We start from the raw sequence: 12,108 nt of genomic DNA, 5'->3' as shown, positions 1-12,108 counted from the left end.
AGCTCTGTGCAACCCTCCAGACCAAGACCATATGCATATCAGGATTGGTCCCACCCCAAACTTGGTCACATCCCTCTGTTTCTAAGTTCAGAAGTGTTCCAATAGCCACTCTGTGAAAGTTGAATTTAGAAACGTACCCAATCGTCGCTCATGGAAAATTGTATCTAGAAGTGTGCCCAATAGCCTCTCTGTGAATCTAGAAGTGTGCCCAATAGCCTCTCTGTGAATCTAGAAGTGTGCCCAATAGCCTCTCTGTGAATCTAGAAGTGTGCCCAATAGCCTCTCTGTGAATTTAGAAGCGCCCCCAATAGCCTCTGTGAATTTAGAAGTGCGCCCAATAGCCGCTCATGGAAAATTGTATCTAGAAGTGTGTCCAATAGCCTCTCGGTGAATTTAGAAGTGTGCCCAATGGCCACGTTGTGAAAAGTTGAATTTAGAAGTACATTTAGAAGTTCTATTTAGAAACGTGCCTAACGGCCTCCGTTTGAAAGTTGGATCTAGAAGTGTGCCCAATAGCCTCTCTGTAAAAGTTGAATTCGAAGTCTGCCCAATAGCCGCTCATTGAAAGTTGAATTTAGAAGTACATTTACAGCTTGAATTTAGAAGTGTAAAAAATAGCATCGGGAGTCCCACAAGGAGCATGCCTATCCGCCCTCCTGTTCAATCTCTACTTGATCACCCTCCCACCAATAATTCGTTCGCACAACATCCTGTGTTACAACTACGCCAACAACACTCGACTAATTCTAAAACTCCTGAACTCAAAACCCAACACCCGACCTGACCTCCTGCCTCCTTGACCTAGAACTCTGGATGACCCAAAGTCACCTTGTTAAACCCCTCCAAAACAGAAATCATGGTTTGTGGCAACTCCAAACTTCTTCCGCACCCACTACCCTGGCCACCCGCCATGGGCAACTCACCGACCCCCCCCCCCCAACTCCGTGAAAAATCTTGATGCACCCTTGACTCTGACCTAACACTCTCGCGCCAAGTCAACGTCTCAAAGTCCTGCCACTACCACCTTAAAACCCTTAGGCACATCTTTCCATAGCTTTCCTTTCTCAACTCTCCGCGGTCCAATCAATCGTTATATCAAGACTTGACTACGCAAAACCCCTATACCTTGGAATCCACGCCTACCAATTGAATAAACTCCAAAGGGCACAAAATGCGGCAACCAAAATGCTACTTGCGCTTGGCTCGGCCCAAGAGACCACGTCTCCCCAGCCCTTAAAACGCTGAACTGGCTTCCTGTAGCCCGATGGGTGACTTTCAAAACCTGCATCTCCCATCGAGCATTACATAAAACCAGACCTCCAATATCTTCAAGACAAGCTAAAACCCTGTCACCCCCCACGCACCCTAAGATCAAGCTTAGCCGGCCTCCTAGTCATACCTAAAACAAACTCAGCCAGGCTAGGCCGTTCATCATTCTCAGCCTTGGCCCCCACGCTATGGAACTCACTCCCACCCCACATCCGCCTAACTGAGGATTTAACCTCTTTCCAGCTGAAAACCTGGATCTTCCCCTAAAACCAACCCATTCCAAACTAACCCAAACAGGGTAACAGCATCTCCATGACACCAATCCAACAAACTACCTGATGCGAGGAATTGACAGCTTGTAACCCCTAATATAAACTAGGACAATCGGAATGCACAGATTAAAATGGATCAAAGCAATGAAGTGGTTAATAACAATAAATCATACGGAAACAGTAAAGAGACTTAAACTCCTGAAATGGACATAATTCATGAGGAGTGAACGAAGTGAATCACATGGATGAAATAGTTAGAATGGATGAAGCGTGTGGACCAGATGAATGCGCAGAGTGGAAGAATGCACGAGTGGAAGAACAGATGACTATATAGTTCGAATGAGTGTGTAAATCGAATGAGTATGTAGATTGATGAGTGTATAGAATGATCAGGTTGAGTGCCTGAGTGCGTGAGTGGAGCATACGAGGGGATAAAGCAGACAAATGCCTAGAGTGGAGGAGTTACATAGACCGGGTGAGTGCGCAGAACGGATAAGCATGTAGAACGGATGAGTGCGGAATGCATGTAGAGCTGATGGATGAGCGGGATGAATGAGCCGAGCGGAAGAACGTAGAGTGGAGGACTGCATAGAACAGACTAGTGTGTACGGCCGACAAGTATATAGAGCAGACGAGTGCATATGAGCGAAAGAGTGCATATGGAAAAGGGGTGCGGTGCGTAGAGGGGGGCAGAGTGCGCAAAACAGGCAAATGCATAGTGTGTGTGAGGGTATAAAGAGGACGAGTGCCTGGAGAGAACGAGTGCCTAGAGTGGAACGGACGTGTCGGGTAGAGTGGACGAGTTGCGTAGAGCGGATCAGTACATAGAACGAAAGAGCACAGATTGCAAGCAGTACTGATGAGTGCGTAGAATGGATGAGTATGTAGAGCTGCTGAATGCATAGTGCGGATGGAACGAGTGAAGTATGTAGATGGAGTCTATATGGATAGAACAAATGATATATGTGAATGGAATTGATCACATATATGGATCAAACGAGTGCCGGCCGTGGATGGAACGAGTGATGTACATAGATGGAACGGTTAACATGTGATAGAATGGGTGCCGTATATGGATGGATCGGGCGCCGTAGGTGGTTGGATCGGGTGCTGTATTTGGATGAAACGGATGACGCAAGTTGATGTAACGTGTGAAATAGGTGGATGGGAAGGATGAAGTATGAAGATGTTTACGGGCGAAATGTGTGGACGGAGTGCATATAACAACTTGGTATACACGACATGGAGTAAATAGAGCGCATTTGAGTGCGTGTGGCGGACAAGAGTGCATGCGTGGGGCAGACAGGAGTGCATGCGTGCGTCGAGCTAACCGGAATGTGTGGAGCAGATTGGGATGCATGGAGTGGATAGGAGTGCATGAAACGGACTGGAGCGCATAGAATTGCGTGACGTATTTAGTATGGTTTGGAATGCAGAGAACGTTTTGAAAAAGCATATAACCCATCATATCAAACCAACCACGCTTACTCTCCCCTCCACACCACCACTCAACTAGAACAGAGATACTATGACACCATTCGGTATAACTGTTCTCATACCAACATCCGCCGCATACTCCACATCATTCTAAGTAAAGACTGCTGGTTACACCGCGAACCCCACCATCCAATACCCCCCCCCCCCCAGCCAGGCGTTCTCCTCAGGCCTAACGCAGCCACACTCGGTCTGGATAAATCCTGCCAGAACGAACACATACTCCTGATCTCTCAACCACCACACCTACCGCTAAGAAGCAGCTATTACACGAATACTGCACCAGCTGCACACCTATCCGGTGCTCACGCGCACCTTTGAGATGCTCTACTGATCTGAACTTCGGTTCCCAAGGGCGTTCAACCTACCAGCGCCTTCAGACCATACCAGTGTTAAATAAGGCACTATATAAATGCAAAATAACATCTCATCCCTTCAGCATGAGACCACCCCAGGGGGACGGCTTGTCCAGACGTGGGTCCTGAGCCTGTTGGGCCTACAGACCAAGCTACTCCTGATTGACTGTGCCCAATGAGGCTGAAACATGTCTAGGAAGGCCTCTGGTCTTGTGCAGAAGGGATGTGACAGCGGTTCAGCCTGGTCTGCCCAGATCTACTTCAGCCATCACCTTTTGGGTTTGCTTAAGTAATTTAAACTTGTATATTTTCATAGTATACGTCAACCATAAGACAGATGCTTAAAAGTGAAATTTTGCAGGCAAGGGTGGTTTCAGTTTGATTCTTTTAAGTTCCCCCTAAAAAGCTCCCCCACATAGTCTGATACTAGCTATTTTCAATGCATCTCTTTTCTGCAGCAGTCATGCTTTTCCCCAGTGAAGTGCAGGTACTGCCAGGGAACATGAACAGAACTAAAAGTGGGGATCTGAGCACTTGACAATGGGTTGTTTGTCAGAGGTAGCATGCACCTATCCATAGTGGTTAGTCGGTGAGCATGCTGTGAAGGCTCACATGGATAGATTTTAATGTTTGAGGCACGTGTGTTTTCCATTCTGATAAAACCTCGAACCTCTGCCGCAAACACTTGATATTGAGCTTTTCTGGAATGAAGGCACATTTTAAAAGTTTCTGGTCTTGGGGCGTGGGAGGAAGGTTGTTTGGGGGGAAATGATTAAAGTGTCTCATTTTCATAACCAACATTAGTTGGTAGTCCTTTTCAGGGAAGATTTGACAAATTACCATTTTCCTGTTACCCTTAAGCTAATGAAGTGAACTCCTTTCAAACATAAGTTGTCTTTCTGAGATCAAGTTCCTTGTGTTACAGGAAGTGGAGGAGACGGGAAGAAAGCAAATCTATTGAGAACCAAGATGGTGGTAACTGTTCAGAGCTCCCCCCCTGCCTGCGTTAACCCAACCCCCTTCTCTTGCCAATAGCATGAAAGGCCCTATTGGTATTCAGCACCCTGGTGTGAGTCTAGTCCTTTTGGGAAGGTTGTGCCCTTTTATTGCGTTTCCTAGGACAGCTCCTGCTGGAGAGAGGCGTTACCAGACCTTAGAAAGGATCACAAGGAAAATCCCAGCCGTTCAGTCTCTTGCTTGTAATCCTTCCCCAGCTGATCTGGGCTCAATGTGCTGACTAATGGATGATATCGATTTGATGTGGCTTGTATAATTGATCGATACTAGCCACATAGTGTAAATATGGAAATCCAATAGCCTAAAGGTGTACAAAAATAGAAGATGAGTAAACTCTCTTTTAGCAAAGCATCCGACAACTGGTTTTGACTTTGGTGTCACATGCTTTCCCTGGTGTGACTTTGTATTTAGAGTAGATGTAGTTTTGCTGTACTTGAGGGAGCATTTGGTCTGTGTGCTACTTAGAAAAATACACCCAGAAAAGCATTTCTTTGCATTCTTTTCACCACACATTAGATAAGGTTATGTAGTTTAGATTAATTGATTTTGTATAACATGTTTTGTAAGTGTAGTTTGTTGTGTTGAGCAAGAGGTCTGCAATGTTAAAGGCCGCAGATTCTGCCATTCTAATTTGCTCGATCGCATTTTTGAGCTACTATCGTTTAATTAAAGGTTTATTTCTGCTGTTGTGCAGAAAATCTCCAAGCAGCTGTTAGGGAGAATTCTCAGAAATTTGCCAATTCCCTCCACCTTAGAGAACCCCAGCAACTTTGCTGGATTTTGAGAACTTGATTTATTTTACCCTGGAGAGAGTAAGACATTTTGTTTCCCACTCTCCCATATATTCTAATGTGATTTTGAACTTTTCATTTGCTTGTGGAGTCTGACAAACTCCATAGGCATCTTTTACATTGTGTCCTACAGCACCTTCAGTGCAGTGGCACATGGAAGTCCTTCAGATTTCCCAAAGGTTTAAATACCTTCTCTTGGATAAACTTTTTCCAAGCGCAGTAAAGTGAAATTGACTTTACTTAAATTTGTAACTTTCTAGACCCAGCACACACTATCTTACAAAAGGGTGCTGGAGGGGTTACCTAGTATCCCCTTTGTCTAGCCTCTCATGTAACATTTTTGTTAACCTTTTCTCATTGAATGGCTGGTGGCAGTGGTTTCGTTTTAACTACCGTGGTGTGCATTTACCACGGGATGCGTTCGCAGCTGCATTAAAGCACCCAAGGGTGCCATTTTTGTCAAATGGCCCCGGTCTTCTTTTTTCGCTGTTTCTTTGTGGAAAGGTCCTCCTTGAGATTTACTCTGCACACCAAACCAGGTTTGATCCAATTGTTCGCTTTGCCTTTGGCAGGATTCACAAGGGAAGCCTGCCTCTGGCTCCAGGGTGTATGGCGTGGGCAGGAAGTAAGGGTGGAACTCCCTGTGCTTGGTATCCTAGGAGACCAAATGCACTCTGTAGTGATTGGCCGGCAAAGGCAAGGCTTTTGGCTTGGAAGGCAGAGTCGACCACTGGACGAAGGAACCGAAAAATTTGAAGACGCCTGCTGCAACTCCTGGACTGTTGGTTCGTCGGTGAAGCCCTGCTGCTGTGCTGAAACTCCAAATCTGTATCGACAGAAGCCCCTGCAAGGACGACTTCTCCCTTGATTTGGTGGGACCAATCAACTCCAAAGTAAGCCACCTGCACATCCATCTCGGAGTTGGTTGAATTTCCAGAGTTGCTGCTAGAAACCGTAGAGCCAGGGAGAGGAACACCAGTTTGTGTGTGTTACTTTTAAGTTGGCCAAGAGCTCCAGGAAGATCCTCGGGACTCCCAGGAAGCAGGACTGACCGAGCCTGAGCCCCCCTCAACGGAGTGCAGGATTCCAGAAGCAAGGAAAGTCCATCTCGACAGCCAGGAACCGCGGTGATGGTATTTGCGGTAGACGCGAGGAGCTGAAACACTGAACAGCTGAGGATTGCACGACTGGGGCCCAGGAAAAGTGAGATCTGCAGAGCTGCACAGGAACAAGTCATCTGCATCTTTTCTTCACTTTAAAGGTACTGTACAAAGTCTAAGAATTTACCACTTGCTGTAGTTGCTTACATCTTCTTCCAACAGCTTGTGGCCCTACATTGATTCATCTTTTTCTTCAAGGACTTCTAAAACATTGTGCAAAGACATTCCTACTTAACTTCAAATAATTGCTTCAGCCTATCTAGACTCTTGCCTATTGACTTTGGCTTAGCCTGTTTTAACTGAATGACTCTTATTGGGGGATCTGAAAGTATTTGCCTGCTTAAGAAATATTTGTGGTATCTTGTTTGCTCTAATCTTTGCCTTTTTACTTGCTATTAACTAATTCTGAATGTCAACAGTAATACATTGTCAACCGCACCCTAGCAATTGAAGTCACCTGAGGATGTAGGTCTCTGCTGTATGCCATCCCAAATGGGCTTTTGCTGATTCTGAACTAAGATTGTGTAATTTTGAAGTATATTGTGCAGTGTTTAACAGTGCTCCCTTCAGAAGAAGGCTTACATTAACTGACTGGTGAATAAATGAATTGTTATATCAAGAAACCCTGTGTGTAAGTGTTTGCTTGGATACATGTCACTGTGAACCTCGTAACTCCCCTACAGCTCACATTGACCCCCTCTTGAGATATGCCTGGCTACTCGCCCACACTAACAACCTGTATAGTACAGACTTACCAAAGGTTGGGTTACTACTGCCAGGACGTCAAGGTTGTAGTGCACCCTATGGGTACTGCATACAATCTTGCTTAACAGGGAGTTTCGGGACCCTACCTCACATCCTGTCCTTCCAGACACACTGGAGCCAGGGGCGGGCTTCAGGGCTGAAGCCCGCCAAAGGCAAGACAAAGGACTCAAACCTGGCTCAACGCACAGAGCAAAACCCAAGAAAAACCTTACAAACAGAAAATGGTGAGAAAATGTTGAGAAAAAAAGGGGGAATGTTGATGAAATGGTCACCCATGGGTGCTGTACTGTTAGGGAGAATTCTCATAAATATGCGAATTCCCTTCACCTTAGAGAACCCCAGCAACTTTACTGGAATTTTTTTTTACCTGTAAAAAGTGTGAGCTTTTTTCCCCCCATTCTTTCATGTATTTTGATGTGTGGTTTACACGTGTGTTCTTTGATCATGGAGTTTTAGATAACTCCATTGGCATCATCTTTTCATGTGTTACACAGCACCCTCAGTGCACTGACAGAGATGTCTTTTAGACTTCACAAAGGTTTAAATACCTTCTGTGCGATAAACTGTTTCCCAGAGAATGTAAAGTGAAATTGACTTTACTAGTCTTTCCAAATTCCTAGACCCAGCACACACCAATTTACAATGGAGTGCTGGAGGGGTTATATAGTATCCCCTGTGTCTAAATACTCCTGTAGCAGTCAAATGCTAGCCTTTCCTATTGAAAAGGCTGGTGGCAGTGGTTTTACAATGAACTACCATGACAGCGAACACTGGTAGCTAAAAATCATGGGAGCCATGTTTTTTAAGATGGCGCCTTAAGCCCCTTTGTTTAAACAGGTCCCGGTCTTTTTTTGTTTCTTTTTGGAAAGGTCCTTCTAGAGTGTCTGTGCGTGCCAAACCAGGTTTGGTCCCTTTGTTCGTGTGCCTTTGGCGGGCTTCAGGACCGAAGACTGCCTCTGGTGCCAGAGTGTCTAGGATGAGCTGGAATTGAGGGAGGTGCCCGAAACTCCCTGTGCTCCTAGGAGAGACCCAAATGCACTCTGGCATGATTGGCTGACTGTCCTGCTGGGTGAGTGACTGTAAGGCTGGAATGAAAGGGAGAGAACTGTTTAAAAGGCCAGTATGGAACAAAAGAACCGAATAAGAGCTGGAAGAACACGGCTGCTGCAACTCCTGGACCGTTCGTTTGCCTGGTGAAGCCCTGCTGCAGGTCCGAATTTCCAGGTTCATCTCGATAGAGAAGCCCCTTCAAGGACAACTTCTTCCTTTGAGTTGGTGGGACCAATCAACTCGTAAGCCACCCGGATACCATTCTCAAGGCTGGTTAGGATTAACCTGGGAGAGGGGAAACCAGCTTGTGTGCTTGAATCTACGGATGCCGTAACTGAAGTGACTCCCATCGTGTTTGCTTTTTCAACGATCCCATGCAGTGCAGGAGTCACCCGACGTCCTCCCTCTTGTCCCCACGACTGAGGCTCAGGAACAGAGATCTGCAGGAACTGCCAGCAACCAACGACTTCAGCTGCATTGGTTTATTCATATTAAGGTACTGTGCCAACCCGATTGAGAGGATGTCACTCTCGCAGTGAAAGTTTGTGAAACTTGCCCAACTTGCAGGCCTGATCAGCTTGTGACTCAACATGAATCTTTTTCGCCTAAACTACTTCTGAGAACTTTTGCAAAGACTTTACTGTTTGATACCAGAACTGCTCTTTCCTATCCAGAACACTAGCCCATTGACTTTGTCCGGGCCTGTTGACTTGAATTGAACGATTCTGGTGAACTGAAACTATTTGCACTAACAAGTATATGTGATCTATTCTACTTACCTTGTCCCTTTTGCTCACTTCTAAGTAACTGAACTGCCATTTAGCTCCTATTTCAGTGGAGCTCCAACTGTCTAACAATCTTAGAGCTTTGTATTGAAGTGTATTGGTATATAATATTAAGTTGCCTCTTCTAGTGAATGTTTTCTAAATTATAATAAGTGTTTTACCAAGAAACCCTGGGTATAAGTGTCTACTTGAACCACTGTGATCGAATGTCCTCTGTGTAATTGCTTGTACTGATCACACCTGGCTGCTCAGCTCGCTACCAAAAGCTCTGTGGTACCGACTTAGGTTGGTTTGGCTAACACCTGTAGTCCTAATTGTGTGTAGTGGTCCCAGAGGGTACTGCATGCAATTGTGCCTAACATACTGCAGCTGAGGATTCAGCTGCGGTAGAAAAGCACAATGGTAGGAAAAGGTAAACCACTGCCACCAGCCATTTAAAGTAGTGAGGGTAACATAAGAATGTTACGAGATAGGATAAGGGACTACTAGGTAACCCACAAGCACGCTACATCATATGTGGTGTGTTGGACCTACTGAGAGAGAAGGTAAGTGAAGTCCATTCCACTTTACTATTCTTGGAATTGTAGTTCACACAAGAAAAGGTATTTAAACCTTGTGAGAAATGTAAAATGATTTCTTTGTGACACTGCAACGAAGGTGCTGTGTGTCACCATACAAAAAGCAGATGCTTATGGAGTTTGTCAGACTCCAAACACAGTGAAATAACAAAATCCAAATCCAGTAAAAACACAAGTGAGAAAAATTAAAAGTCCTTAAAGAGCTGGGGTCTCAAAGGTTGAAGGGAATTCACACAAGAATAAAAATTCTCCCTAACACTGGGGCATGACGACGATGAGATCCTCGGCCAGGAGTTGGAGGCCCATCCAAGTCCGGACAGGGTCAAACCATGGCTCTTTAAGGTGTCCCAATCAGGCTGTCTTCTGAATCCCCAAAGGTGCTCGGTGCAGGGAAGGTGAACTTTGGGCATTTAAGTTTTCTGAGAATGCAGGGTGGTGGTACATCACCCCACCTGACCCGCCTACCCTTTCCCTGATTTATGGCTTCTGGGCTATCTAATGTTTGATTTGTACCAAATTCTGATTAAGTTATTGGATATGTGTTTGTTTTTGGTAGTGTTATTTTGTTCTACCTAAATTTGGTGCTTGATTTGAGAGCTGCATCATTCATTTACACAATTTTGAATGCTTTCTGGGGCAGTTTATGAATAAATATACTGCGATTACTGCTAAACCCATAGCATTGATTTTGTTCTGAATTCCTTTTACTTAGGTTCCAGCAACAGATCGGAATGCTTTGAGTTCACTTTGGGGGAAGCTGGCTTCAGAAATCTTGATGCAGAACTGGGATTCGGCTATGGAGGATCTCACGAGATTAAGAGAAACTATAGATAATAATGTAAGCTATATTTCCAGGTTATTTAAAGTATACATGATGATTTATGGGTTGATTAAATTGTGTATTGAACTTTTAAATATTTTTTGGACTGTGACGTTAGAGGGTTAATGGATGTTTGTTTGGAAGATTCCCAGTGTGTGTGTATCCGCATATTTTATATGTGGCCATGCATTGCCAGCTGGAAACGAATGCTGCCAGAAAGTAACTTGATATAGCAACTTACTGCAGCAACTACTGCTCTTCTAGCCCACAGTTCTCATTTCGCCTTGCACCTGGGATATTATGTGTGGGGACTGTCTGGCACTTATTTGCAGCAAAAAGCATTTACCAAAATGCAAAGCCTGGGTGCATGTACAGCTTCGTCCATTTCAAATTCCCACCTGGTTGACCCTGGCCATCGATCCTTTTGCACCCTTCTAGGCTTCCAACTGTCTTTTAGCAGGGACTGGGGAAAGGTTATCTATCTTCTGAAGCAGGATTTAGTGTGGTTGAACCCAGAGGTCCCTCCAGGAATCCTGCTTAAGTGAGGCTTATATTGGGGTCACAGGAAAAAGTTGTTGGACCACCTTTAACTACAATGACACACCTGTTTGTTTATGAAAATGCTAATTCTAAATAATCCAGTGTTCTATCCCCTTTCTGACAGATGAATGGGAGTTTCCACAGTGCAGGGACAGGGCCAGGGTCTTGTCTTAAAAGGTTTAGGAGTCCCAGTGTAACTTAGACGCCTACCTACGTTCTACAACTGAGACGTCGTCTTATAATAGCGCCTTAATGACCCGGGGTTGTGTGCGCGTGCTTTATAAATGCAAATAAGTTAATAAAAATAAATAAATGGGATGGCAAAACTCAACTAATGTAATTCCGCCCTAACCGCTTACTTGCAGGAAGCCTGCTAAAGTGCATGGCCGCACAATATGTTGTCTGACCCAAGAAGTCAGGAAGACTGGCAACAAAGATGCCCCAAGGAGCAGCCATATTGAGTATGTTACTCCAGGATTTATTGTGGTAAAATGGTAAATAGAACTGCACTGCAAAAGATTAAACATCTCTTCACTGCAAGTACCCTTTTCAGTGCACATTATAATAACAAAAGGTAACCCAGAGAGAGAGTGCCCTGCAGCATTCCACTTAACGTGGTTTTTGCTGCCATGTAAAAACAAAGGTGGAAAGAAAATAGGAGCAGCACTCCCTGCACTGGGAACCTGAAGATCTACATAGTGCACCCCAATCAGTAGGAGTTGAGCGAGGCAAAAAAAACGGACTTGTTATGTTATTGGGCATTTGTATAGCGCCTTTTACCCTTGTTATGATTCCAAAGCATTGTGGGTTGAACACCCTCGGAGACCGCAGTTGAGATCAGTAGAGAGTAGTGTAGTAAAACATGCTTGGGTGCACTCTGTATGTGTGCAGCCAGTGTGCAATAGGGGGTGTGTAGCTGCATAATAGTGTTAGGTGTGATGCAGTCATTGTTTAAGATCAATAGAACATGGGTGCTGCAAGTCCAATGGACTATGGGAATCTGCATTTTGGCAGCACTGTATTTGTGAATGACGTTGCGTGCAACTAGGCCCATTTCTGAGGGATATAGCTGCCTTCTAAAGACTGTTAAGGTGAACGTGGAGGTGTGCAAGTATGTGTTAAGTTAGGCTGAATTAATCGAGTGGTGTAACTGCATTCTATTGTTGGTGCAGAGGCAAGAGTTAGCGTAGTGGTATGTTCTAGTGTCTTGT

The 12,108-nt window shown here is 44.9% G+C and overlaps 1 protein-coding gene across 1 annotated transcript in view; it reads left to right on the top strand.

Moving 5' to 3' along the window:
- The window catches only part of EIF3E (eukaryotic translation initiation factor 3 subunit E), a 284,648-nt gene that overhangs the window by 100,880 nt on the left and 171,660 nt on the right, over positions 1 to 12,108 (top strand). The window contains exon 6 of the mRNA XM_069621505.1: positions 10,250 to 10,375. Within this exon, the coding sequence (XP_069477606.1) occupies positions 10,250 to 10,375 (126 nt within the window). The remainder of the gene's footprint in view (positions 1 to 10,249; positions 10,376 to 12,108) is intronic.

Source organism: Ambystoma mexicanum, chromosome 5q (genome assembly GCF_040938575.1).
Source record: "Ambystoma mexicanum isolate Mex_15411 chromosome 5q, UKY_AmexF1_1, whole genome shotgun sequence".
Classification (NCBI taxonomy): Eukaryota; Metazoa; Chordata; class Amphibia; order Caudata; family Ambystomatidae; genus Ambystoma; species Ambystoma mexicanum.
The sequence above is the reverse complement of the archived record's forward strand: the minus strand, read 5'-3'. Positions and strand labels throughout refer to the sequence as shown.